Source organism: Rutidosis leptorrhynchoides, chromosome 2 (genome assembly GCF_046630445.1).
Source record: "Rutidosis leptorrhynchoides isolate AG116_Rl617_1_P2 chromosome 2, CSIRO_AGI_Rlap_v1, whole genome shotgun sequence".
Lineage (NCBI taxonomy): Eukaryota > Viridiplantae > Streptophyta > Magnoliopsida > Asterales > Asteraceae > Rutidosis > Rutidosis leptorrhynchoides.
Genome location: NC_092334.1, coordinates 528,853,043 through 528,865,491, shown reverse-complemented (window position 1 = coordinate 528,865,491; position 12,449 = coordinate 528,853,043). Strand labels below are relative to the sequence as shown.

Below are 12,449 nucleotides of genomic sequence, written 5' to 3'. Positions count from 1 at the left end.
TTTTCTCTTTTTTATATTACATCATTAACATTTATTTTGATTTGATTTTAGTTTTAATTTAATTGATTTTACCTACTTACTACGGAGTATTACATTACATTACAGTATCTATTAAATTAAAGAAGAATATAAGCTATTACTCCGTATTTTCCTTATACATTTTATGATAATGATAATGTTTTGTATGCCGTTTTTATAGAAAATCAATATTACGCTTCTCAATACAGACATACCATTCTAGGCCTTTATTATACTCATCATTTCTTTTTTTAATTCTTCAAAAAAAAAAAAAAAAAATCCGTCAAAGCGATGCCGTTTTGCGACGTCGGAAAATACCAAACTGCCGGCGACGAAATTCTCAACAATGGCATAAAAATTTTCTACAATACGTACGGCTCCGGCCCCATCAAAATTCTAATGATCATAGGTATCTCAATTTCACTTATTTTTTTCATAAATTAACCAACATTGTTAGATTTTATAACTGGGTTCCTGTTCAGGATTAGCTGCAACCCATGATTCATGGAACCCACAAATCAAGGGTCTTGTCGGGACGGTAAATCCCAACTCCGGCGACGGTGATCGGAACTCCGGCGACGATGTGGATAATGAGAAAGGTATTGAAGTGTGTGCAATTGATAATAGAGGAGTGGGTCGTAGCTCAATTCCAACTAAAAGATCAGAATATACGTAAGAATTTTGTTTAGTTTATCAAGTTTTAATTTTTATTATTAAATTTATGCTTTTGATAATCTTTTTTGGGGATTCTTTTGGTAATTCTGTTATTATGGTTTCTGACTTTTATTTAAAAAAATAAAAAATAAAAAAAAAAAATAAAAAAAAAACCTTTTACTTTAACTCTGATGTTACTTTGGCTTTTGGATTGATCTTATTATTGGCATCATAATAGTAATATGATGAGATAATTAAGAGTTACTTCGTTTCTAGTAGGTTTTTTGATTATCCATAATTGTGATAAGTTGTACTAAAATTTATTTTGATTATGCATACAATTGCGTTTTTAGTTATCGTGTCGTTGAAATTGAACGAGTCCTTTCCTCTGTAATTAAGGCTGCAAGGGGTGTTGTTTTGTGCATATGTTTGTATAAATGCATTATGAATGATGGAGTAATGTGAGTTAGCGGTTGGGTGCAGGACAACGATCATGGCTAAAGATGCAATAGCGGTGATGGATCATTTAGGTTGGAAGAAAGCGCATGTGTTCGGCCACTCAATGGGTTAGTTACAAGTTATAGTTGTAACATATCTTATAATTAGCCATACATTTTACTAGGATATATATCTTAGTGGTTCGGGTCTTGATAACCTCACAAGAGCTTTTAGGTTCAAATCTCACTAACAATATATCTTGAGGTGGCCAAGGAAAATGGTCGGAAATGGTTTAGGCTGTTTTATTGATAATTGTTCTATAAGTTGCAATATGAACTTGATATGTGTTTATATTGTATTTCCTGATTCTACAAGCTTGCTTTAGTCGGCTATCTCATTTGATTGATCGATTATAATGTGATGCAAGAGCATTGATTTTTTTTAATCATGTTTGAATTTTAGAATCAGGTTTTAAAGTCAACGTTTGGTCAAATATGACATGTACTGATTATACCCTTTTTATGTATTATGCAGGTGGTATGATAGCATCTAAACTGGCTGGCCTTTTCCCTGACCGGCTTCTTTCTCTGGCTTTACTTAATGTAACCGGTGGAGGCTATGAATGTCTTCCAAAGGTACACTTTATCTTTGACCGACACTCGATAAATGATACGATGTAACATGTATATTAATTGAACAGAGAAAACTGACATTTTTGTGATAGTTATATGCATATTACCCAAATCTCAATGAAATTCTTAAGTCTGAAATAATAAATAACGAACCTCATTTTAAAGGAAAGTCACTTCAGCTTGCGAACCCAGAGCGTCTTACAATATTTCGTGATATCTTTTTGCTTTCTGCAGCTTGATCGTCAAACTCTTTCCATCGCGCTTCGTTTTTTGAGGGCCAAGACTCCAGAGCAAAGAGCAGCCGTTGATCTAGACACTCACTACACACAGGTTGACATTCGTTATTACGTTATGTTTGACTTTTGTAACATTGAAACACTTCACACGATATTTAAAGTGCATACAAGCAACTGTTATGTGTTGTGCATATGGGTGGATGATTCAAGTGTAGATAGAATATGATCTTTGAACCTAATGCTAAAATATCGTTTATCGAGATCCCTCACATCACTATTTTAAAAATCTCGATTACTCCCAATTACTTCCGATTATTCCTTTTTAAGAACAATCCGGTCTGATTTTTCAAAATCCATTTGATTAAGCGGTCAACACTGGTTAATGGGTCAAAATTGTATTTTTTGGTCAAAGTCAAAATTGGTCAACATTAATATATAGTTATAGAATTATAGAGTTTCTGAACAAATGAACAATTATGCTTATGCTTCTAGACAATTATGTTTATGTTTATGGTTTTATCTCGTATTTACACATAATTTTTTGAAAACTATTATTTAAATGTATAAGAAGTTCAATCCGATTAATCCCCGAGTTGTCAATTACTCCCTCCAAAGGTCCCGATCGAGTACTTCCCGAGTAGTGAGTTTTGCAACCTTGCTTCACATCTTATTAGTTCTTTGGGTGTAACACTAAAATCAAGTCCACTTCTATTATGCATAAAGCAAAAAGTTTATCACTTCGGATGGTTGTTTGTTATGATTTGCAGGAATATCTTGAAGAATATGTTGGACTTGAAAAAAGAAGATCATTACTATACAAAGTAAGAATCGAGTACTGATCTACTTAAACAATCGACAGTTCATCAAATGTTGTTAACGTAACATTCTTCAGGAATATGTTAAAGCGATTTCAGCAAGTGGGATGCAGTCAAATCACGGGTTTGATGGTCAACTTAACGCTTGTTGGACACACAGAATATCTCGAACTGAACTTGAAATGATACGTAATGAAGGTTTTTTAATATCAGTTATTCATGGCAGGTACTACTTACTAATCTCTTACTGATAATAGTTTCCTCCTTAAAACAAGTACGTGTCAATTTAAAACGTAACGGTGCTTTAACGTCTAGATATGATGTTATTGCTCAAGTGTCTCATGCAAGGAGGCTTGCGAAGAAACTATATCCACTTGCAAGGATGGTCGAACTTCACGGAGGTCATCTTGTGAGCCACGAGCGGACAAAAGAGGTACGTATATGTTTTAAATACCTCATAATCCATTTTATCAGTTATTTAGATGATTATAGTTGGTGCATCAATTGTTCTTTTATAAGTTTAAGCAATGGAAACATGAGTTGTCAACTCAATTCAAACCTGTTTGACCTTTAAAAACCCGTTTCAAAACAATTTTGTTTTGTCATTGACACGTCACCATACCCGCCCATCTTGCTAGCTTTATAAAAATAGAAAATAAAAGCAATATCTAGAAGCTTCAGCAAATTCACGTATCCAGTGTTGCAGAACACGGAATTACTCTCCGAGTACTCGGTCAAACTTGGTCAAACACTGTCAAAACTCGGCCAAAACTCGTGAATACTCGGAAAATTCGTCAAAAAATTGGGATTACTCGAAGAATCAATCAAAAGTGGTCAAAACTTGGTCAATTATGAAGTACTGAAATTGTTTTGGGGTTGTTTCACTGATAAATATGCAATATTTGCTAATTCAGGTCAATGAAGCTCTACTTGATTTGATAAAAGCATCAGAAAGCATGACAAGCCCACATGACTGGACGAATTTGCCCGAGAAAAACACCGGTAAGAATGACCAACGTAAAAACAAAACCTTGTTTTCAACTCGTTTGTGTTGTTTCATATCGTTACATATGATACGTTTATTCTCAGGCTTTTGGTCAATGAGCTGGAAGTTTTCTAAATCGGAAGGAGGAAGCAGCAACGGGTCTACGATGAATGGCATTGCTGACATGATTAGCCCGTGTTATGCTATACGTATTTAGCATATTCGTATTAGCGTTTGAGTTCTTACGAAGAGTTCCAAAACGCATACGGCCAGTCAGGGTCAGCACAACCATCTAATGATGACGGTTCCCGGTTAATAAATTTTAATCTGTCTTATGGTAAGTATATTTAGTTCTGAAACCAGAGGGGTATATAACCTATGCAGTGTTATAGAACTCGGAATTACTCGGCGAGCCAAAATTGTTCAAACTCGGCCAAAACTCGGAAAAATGGTCAAACTTGGCCAACAGTCGGGATTACTCGGAAAATCGGTCAAACTTGGTCAAAGTCAAACTTGGTCAACATCTCCGAGTACTCCCCGAGTTGTTGAGTACTCCCTTAAAAGTCACGACCGAGTACTCTCCAAGTAGCGATTTTTGCAACCTGGAACCTATGGTTTAATTGTACGAAAATGTATCAATTTTTTTTCAAAGTTCTATTGTATGTAACAGTCAGTGGCTGAACTTGAACCCGACTATAGAGGGGTGAAACTGGTGACAAGAAGTAGTAAACACTAAAAAAAACTTATTTTTAGTAAAAGAAGATTTTTGGTGTAATTTTTTTCTCAAATCCAGATGGGGCGAGCACCCCCTCCCTACATAGTGTATGTATCTGATAATTTTTCATCTGGTAACCGATATTTTTTTAATGACATGACAATCATATAAGTTTCCACATCATCAAATCTGGTATCACGTCACCAGTTACAAGTTATCAGAGATAAAATATATTGGAAATTTGATACATACAATAGAAACTCTTAAAGTTGGCTGTGTACAATAGAGTTGTGTGTAATTTTGTGATATATTTTTTTTGGCACGTAACCCTATATCTAATTTAATAGTCTTGGATTGGTGCCTAATTTAACCACCTGTAACTAAACTACCCTGCAGGCTAACATGACAGTTGTTGTAAGGCTCGGGAATATACAGAACGAATGAACGAAATAACACGAAAACATATACAAAACTTATACAAGAGGTTGATCAATGGTGAAAGTTCGAAGTGACGATTCAGTCAACCCCAAAGAGCATATTAATTTATATAGCATTTCAAATACAAGTTATTTTAAGTTCCTCATTATAATTGATGTTGTAACACTGAAACATAAAGTTCAAATTTTGAGCCTTTTTCTATTAACAAAAGTTCTTATAGAATCCATAAAATTCACTCTTTTTTTACATGTACAGACTCGAAACTAAGTTACTCGAAACTAAGACTACGAATGAGATATAAACGCGTGTTTTAACTTGAATCATCATACGAATAAAAAGTGCAACTGTGACTAACCTGTTGAGAAGATTCATATACAGTTGTATAATAAAATAACCGTTTTTATACGTGTAATACACTCAAGTTGAACCGTGAAAACTTTGTTTGTTTATCCGTTTATTTTACATGATCACAAAAATGCAATTAAAAAGTGATCAATTAATCACTATTAGTATTTACTGCATGAGCTTTAAGGTGAGTAACAAGAGTGTACATAAGGACCAGAACACCATAGCTAAATGATCATGGTTTTATGCCATCAAATATTATTGAACATGAAAATTAAACATATACAAGCATACAAACAGAGATAAAGGGTTACCTGGTAAATTTGGTGCTCATGAATGATTGAGGAAGAAGGTGGTTTTGTTGATATGGCTTGTTGAGTGTGTAGACTGGTAAAGTTAGTATTAGAATAGAGTTTTTGTTTGGTATTATACCGTTTGGAAATGGAATATTCTAGCTTCCATATTTGTGCAGATTATAGTTTTACTCGCATATTATAATAGAATTATCATTTATAAATTTACTACTATACATTACTCGTATTATTTTTGTCTCAAATAATTGTTCACATACAACCCTTTTTTAGTGCAATAATAATAGTACATTTGTAAGTTAGAGGGTAGTTTTTTTCATGGAACTAAATGGTTATTTAGAATGTACAATTAAAACATACATACATAAAAATTTTAATGTTGTCATTAACATTTTCCATTAAAATCATTAAACTCGATATTTTATTATTATTTAATCCTATTAATCATTTAATTTTGAATAATTTTCAGTCAAATATAGTTTATAATATAAGTCTAAAACTAACTATTTATCGATATATTATTATTATTATTATTATATTGTGTCTTTTAAATGATTTGTTAAAAAATATATTATAAGGCATGGAGGGTATTAAATAGCATTGTTATACTTGTTAATCATGGATTGTTACTCCTTTTGGTAATATACCATTTGGAAATGGATGTTTTGATTTTTTTTTCTGTTGTGTAGTTTGTTTTTGTTTCAAGTCTTGACTCGGCTCGGTTTTAGATAGCGGGTGGGATCGAATTTTCTAGTTTCAAGCTCTTGCGTTTCTTCGATGTATTCTTGTCCGGTTTCTTTATCTTTTGATGAACTAACTTGTTTATAGTAACTGTTTTTCTAGCCAAAAAAAAATTGGAAATGGAATACTTATACATGTTGAACGGTTAAATAATCGGTACATACAAATCCATGTGTCAGTTAAACTCGCATGTTGAAATCATTTCAAGTTCAAATGAATTATAACAGTATCTTATATTGGAAGAAAATAGTCTTTTTACATTCATTTACACGGGTGTTACTTGAAGTTATGTTGAAATTTCTAATTCGGTCATTTAAATTTTTTAATTTCATCGTTAGTCCTTTATTTTGAAACTTATTGCATGAAGAGTCGTTTAGTCTAAATGCTCTGTTAAATCAAATCATCTTACTGACTTGCATTCTTGCAATCTCAATCTCAAAAGTACTTCCTGAGTCCTAATCAAAGTGTTCTTTATAACCACGTAAAAGCTTTTAGAATTCCATATTCACTTGCAGTTTGTTGTACAAATGATTGTGTCATTATCCGTTAGTTTAATAAGCTTATACATAATGGCCTCATACAACTGGATTTAAATATACATATTGATAATGCTTAAGTACCTTTATAAACCTTAAGGATAAACAATCATCTTATCAAGATAAACCAAATATTGTTGACAAACCTGTAATACAGCACATGCATCATTGCAAGTAAACGACTCGCGATAAATATTTGTTGTGACTCTCATTGTATGATGTCACACAATAATAGTATACACCAACGATCTAACACTAAATCTGTAACTATTTCTTCTAAATAATCACATCTGCATATATTTTCAAATACGATGCAGAATGTAGCTGTTAAACCATATAACAATCATACAATCATACATCTGTAGATAATTTTGTAACTCGATATAAGCGATTTGTTCTACTTTCGCCTCAATATTCATCCAAATAAGTGTAAAGCATGTCATCTTTCTTTGACTTACGTCTACTAAGCAGTGCCTTGAGGATACGCTTGCTTTTGCTCGTGATTTGCTCAGTTTCTGTATACATGTTTCGATCACCATTCCTTTGCTTTGATACCGATTTCCTAGGCTCTTGATGCTGCAGATAAATTGTCATATCGAACAATTAGCGAAACCCGAAAACAAAGGGGATTAGCGGATTACAAGCTGGGCAAGGTTGAAAAAGACATGAGACGGAGAAGAGTTGGTCAGGACCAATAAAGGTCGAGTCGGGGTCGAGACTGGCGTTGATCAATGTTGACTTTTATGTATAAATATTTCAAACATATATATTTTAAAAATAAATGATTTACAAATAATATGATGTGTTGTTGGTTTAAATAATACATTGGTTTTTTATAATGTTTTTTGTAGCTAAAGGGATACAATTTAAGTCGGTGTTTTTTCCAGCTAATTTTTAAATGGGCTTGGGATTTCGTTTATAAAAAAAAAAAAATCTACAGTAATTTACCTGTTGTCGCAAAGTTGGAGACGTTGGCCGACTCGGATTTGGTGTGGAAGATCGTGAATTTATTCTTGAGTTTGGAGTAGTAAACCTACTCGAAATACAACCGGAATCCAATAGAGGAAACCGACGCGGTGAAAGTGGCCTCTTCTCTAAAAACCAATAAAAAGGGATAAAAATTTTTTAAATGTAATCAGTATTTCAGTATTCAAACATTAAAAAACAACTATGTGAATTAAAATAAATATAAAAGAAAATCTCGAGGTAGCACTTTCAGCAAATATACTTGTGAATGACTTGTTTGTGGCGACGTATCCAACCTTCTAAAAACTGTTTAAGTATGGAAATTATGGTAATTATGCAGTTTTTCAAGTCATATTTGATGCATTGATTACTATGAAAAGGACTAAATAGTAGTTTCGGGTCAACACGACCTATAACTAGAAAGTACACAGTTTGACAGCGCCATTTTGACCAATTACCCAACCCATCCGACCCACTTCAAAGAGAGCTTGAAATACAGAATTTACTTATACGAACCAATACTTTTTCTCGGCACCCTATCAGTCAAAGGAGACGACTCTGGTAGCTGAGTAGCCTGTGGAGAAGGTGATGGTGATGATTCGTTTCTGCATTTTTATAAAATAATAATTACAACAAAATTTATACTAAATTCGTTAACGGATTTATGTTATCAGTAACGGCTTTATGTTATCACTAGAGCTTTACCTGACTAAAGTTTTGGGCTTTTCACTAATCGTAGCTTGATCCACTTCTGTGCATGCACAAAAAAACAAGCAAAACCATAAGTTGCCATCATAATTATGTCATAACAAATTATGTGAATTACAAATGGCAAAATGGGCAGGGTAGGACAAGTACATTGGATAATGGGTCATGTACTCATGACGAGTTGCGTTGACCGACCAATGTTTTTAACCCATATCTTTTACATGTACAAAAAAACCATATGACTAATATAATGTCTATAATGTTTATATATACAGATTAACAGACTGAAAACATTTTCGTAACACTTTAGGCAACTTTCAACCCATTACTCCAATAGACATTTAGACCCGCTCGACCTTATAAAACCGTTGTCGAGCAAATAGGTCGAAATTGCCATCCCAAATATGAATCATCGAACTGGTCGTTGCGAATTCTTACCAATCTTTTGTTCATGCCAACCATCATTGTACAATAAACATTTTTGGTGATTTGACTCAGTTCTGGTTCCTTCTTGCTTTGTCTCCTTAACTGAACATTAATCAAAATTCAAAATAATGCATTATGTTAAACAATTTGAGTATGCAAAATTAGTTTGTTAAACAAAGAACCAAACTTCTGAATATTCATAAAGTAAGAGGTACCGGGCAAAATGTATCTCTTATGATACTTGGGAATATTCATCAGCAACGACTGTTGTGAGATGCCTTCGTGGTCGAAATACCCCTGACACGTTCTTAGCCGCTGCAACGTCAAAAAAAGAAGAATTTATTATCAGACGAGAAAAATAACGCGTATTTTGACCAAATATGTTGAACTATAAAGTTGAATCTATACATGTTTTCTGAATATTAGTATATAGTGATTCAAATTCTTTGGTCAAAGACTCGAGCTTTAATAGAAAAATGGACTGTATGTATAAGTCTATAACAAAGGCCCAATGGTGTTATACTGACCATAAAAATTAATAAATCAAAGAATACCTGTTCGATGCATGATACCCGAATCTCTGTTCCGGATACTTCTTCAACGTTTTCGTCTATTAGATTGTTGACTTTGTAAGACACAGCTCCCAAATGGTCAACCGTATTTACTACAGCCTTGATGGCATAATCTTTTAATGTGTCAACCACTCTAGCAACCAATACATAAGTAATTCTTTATAAATGAAAGCTTCAGAATTGAACATACATGTTGCATATATATAAACTAAAAACAACCCGGATCCAATAAAAAAATATATCTTGACTTTTGAGGTCAAATCAATGGTGATTATTTATTGCTAGAGAAGCCAAATTTGTTTCATTCATCTATAAATGGGCTAATTCAGGATATATCTTGTCACTAATAAGTAAGCATAAGATCGAAAATCAATTTGTTTGATATATAAGATCACAGGCCTACTCGACGCATTTTGATCAGTACTAAATACTATTATTCGTGACCCAACCAGCCCAACCATCTTATAATTTGGTTAATTTTTAGTTACGAAGAAGTAAATTAACCTTTACAATTGACTCACATTTGCTTTTGGTCATCGTTGGTGTATGATAATTCAAAGTATTCAGCAGCGGAGTACAATTGCTTGCTTAAATTCTTTAAATCCTGGAAACAAACGCAACAAATATAATGTAAACTGGTATCTAGAAAATAGTTGAATGACAACAACAAAATGGGTAGAGAAATACCTTAAGACTGTCTGAGAATAGCAACTTTTGGTGCATCGAAATATCTTCGAAATCGACTGGTTCTCTTGGAAAAGGTATTGTTGTAGATGATGAAGATAATGTCTCCATCGAAAACGGGTCAATACTGGACCAAGATGAATGTGGTGTTTTTTGTCTTTTGAAAAGCGGTATTAGATTCCTAAGTTCAAGACAGAAAGATTCATAAAATCAAGAAAACTCGATAAAAGTAAAGAGACAATAAGAATCAGTTCATGTCAATATTCTAAGAGATTTTTTTATTAATTTAAAAAAATTAAAATTAAAGAGCAGACCGGAATAAATCTTTTAGAATACTTCTGCTACAAACTCACCTAAACAATTCAAAAAAGTTCCTAAAACTGTTTTTTAAGAACTTGAGCATTACACTATCACTAATCACTCTACCCTAATTAGGAACAAAAAGAAAAAAGATCATTTTTTTTAGATATTGACATACAATCCTTAAAACATTTAAAGTACCAAATCTTGCTTTAAAACAAACCCTGATTGGTTCTTGAGGTAAAAGAATAAAAACAACAAAAAGAACATAACTTTAAGCACAGTAAAACTTGTTTGCTTGTTGGACATAAACAATAATCCGATATCTCTAAGTTTAAATCCCAAGTCCTAATCATTAAATATTACACTAATAATATATTAGCATTCTGCTTCAAGACTAAAAATCTAAAATAGTGTCAATATCAATTTGGTTTTTGGGCATTTTAAGATAACTATAACTAAATGGTTTAGAAAAATACCTAAATCAACCAGTAAAAGTCATAGTAGTACAAATTATCAATCAATAACCTGATAAAATAACACACACAAAACAGTAAATCACCTACATTTAGTTCTACAAAGTAAAAAGATTACACAATTTCGAAATAACCTAATTGGAAAAAAAAAAAAAAAAACAAATAACTACATAATAAACAATTGTACAATAGCATTTTAAGAACAATGTCTAAAAACAATATACCTAATTAAATTGCTTGCAAAATTTCAGAAATTTACCGAAACCCCACAAGCAAAATACAAGTAAACAAGATAAAAATTTGAGCTTTGAAGTAACCTGATAAGTGAGATTTGAAATTTTTAGAATCCCAAATTAAGCTGAAGTTAATTAAAGTTCAGTTGCTGATGATAGATGCATAGATTTAGGAGAGAATGATGTGGGATTTGTTGTTTATTTAATAATTAATTAATGATAATTTGAATGTTGAATAAACAACTAACGGGAGACACCGTATTTTATGGGTTTATTTGTATAGACAAAAATGCATGAATAACTGCAAGTGTTTTTTAGAGCGATAAAAAGGGAAGATGAAGCGGAAATATGAGTCATGGTGGATAAGCAAGCAACCGCATTTACATGTTATGTTTATTTGCATTAGGAAATTGATATTTTCACCATTCTTATTACTCATTTCATCAGAGACTGTGCATTAATAAGTTGTACTTAATAATGCATATTTTTTGGCGGAAAGAGAAATTTGAATGATAAAAATATCATTTCCCTTTTCGAAAGTATATTTAAGAATTAATTAAATTAAATTAAATTAAATTTATGTATAAAAGTCAAGATATTAATTCGGCAAATAGATAAAAAATAATAATATACAAGTTAAAATTTTCACTAAATCGCATGTCACTTTTACACTAAAAAAAAAAAAAAAATTTAACTTCAGTTTGACTGTATGAAATATTTGGGAGGACTTCAAGTTTTAATATTGTGTAGGGGTGTTCATCGGTTCGGTTTTCGGTTTGTTCGGTTTAATCGGTTCGGTGTATTCGGTTTTGAAATTTTTTTGGGCAAAACCGAAAACCGAACCGAAAACCGAATTCAAAGTTAAAACCGAACCGAACCGAAAACCGAATTCGAATTCGAATTCGGTTCGGTTTTCGGTTAAAACCGAATATTATGAAAAAGTTGAGAACGATGGTAGTTTAATTGTGACGTTATTGATGTGTTAGTTATTTATATCCTAAAACAATGAGGTACTAGAATCCGACAATTTATTAATATTTACAGCTTAATTATGGCGTTTACTGTTTCTGTTATTAAGAAGAAAAACATAATAATTTGAGTAACATAATTATAATGTGTGCTACCAAATCGTTATATGAGTGAGAACATATATTATTGATTGGATCTCAAATGATAATGATATTAAAACATAAATGTACAAATTAGATATATAAAAATTT

General features: G+C 32.3%; 2 protein-coding genes across 4 annotated transcripts; one reads left to right on the top strand and one right to left on the bottom strand.

The window, feature by feature from the left end:
* Positions 1 to 271: 271 nt before the first annotated feature.
* On the top strand, positions 272 to 5,199 carry LOC139892944 (uncharacterized). The gene is made up of 11 exons (XM_071876075.1): positions 272 to 427; positions 501 to 690; positions 1,156 to 1,238; positions 1,645 to 1,745; positions 1,977 to 2,072; positions 2,746 to 2,799; positions 2,871 to 3,019; positions 3,109 to 3,226; positions 3,708 to 3,795; positions 3,883 to 4,115; positions 4,890 to 5,199. The coding sequence occupies exons 1-10, from the start codon at positions 310 to 312 to the stop codon at positions 3,993 to 3,995; spliced, it is 1,110 nt and encodes a 369-aa protein (XP_071732176.1). The 5' UTR covers positions 272 to 309; the 3' UTR covers positions 3,996 to 4,115; positions 4,890 to 5,199.
* A 1,853-nt stretch (positions 5,200 to 7,052) lies between these two features.
* LOC139892943 (protein ABIL3-like) lies at positions 7,053 to 11,508 on the bottom strand. Of its 3 annotated transcripts, none has more exons than XM_071876072.1 (10): positions 11,314 to 11,508; positions 10,224 to 10,401; positions 10,058 to 10,140; positions 9,519 to 9,669; positions 9,180 to 9,279; positions 8,977 to 9,066; positions 8,536 to 8,581; positions 8,347 to 8,435; positions 7,813 to 7,958; positions 7,053 to 7,440 (listed from the first exon to the last, which is right to left on the bottom strand). In XM_071876072.1, exons 2-10 carry the CDS (start codon positions 10,329 to 10,331, stop codon positions 7,273 to 7,275), a joined length of 981 nt encoding a protein of 326 aa, XP_071732173.1. In that variant the 5' UTR covers positions 10,332 to 10,401; positions 11,314 to 11,508; the 3' UTR covers positions 7,053 to 7,272. The 3 variants fall into 3 exon arrangements, with proteins under 3 accessions (XP_071732173.1, XP_071732174.1, XP_071732175.1); XM_071876073.1 differs by having other exon boundaries at positions 8,353 to 8,435; XM_071876074.1 differs by lacking the exon at positions 11,314 to 11,508 and having other exon boundaries at positions 9,519 to 9,667; positions 10,224 to 10,359.
* Between the last annotated feature and the right edge of the window lie 941 nt (positions 11,509 to 12,449).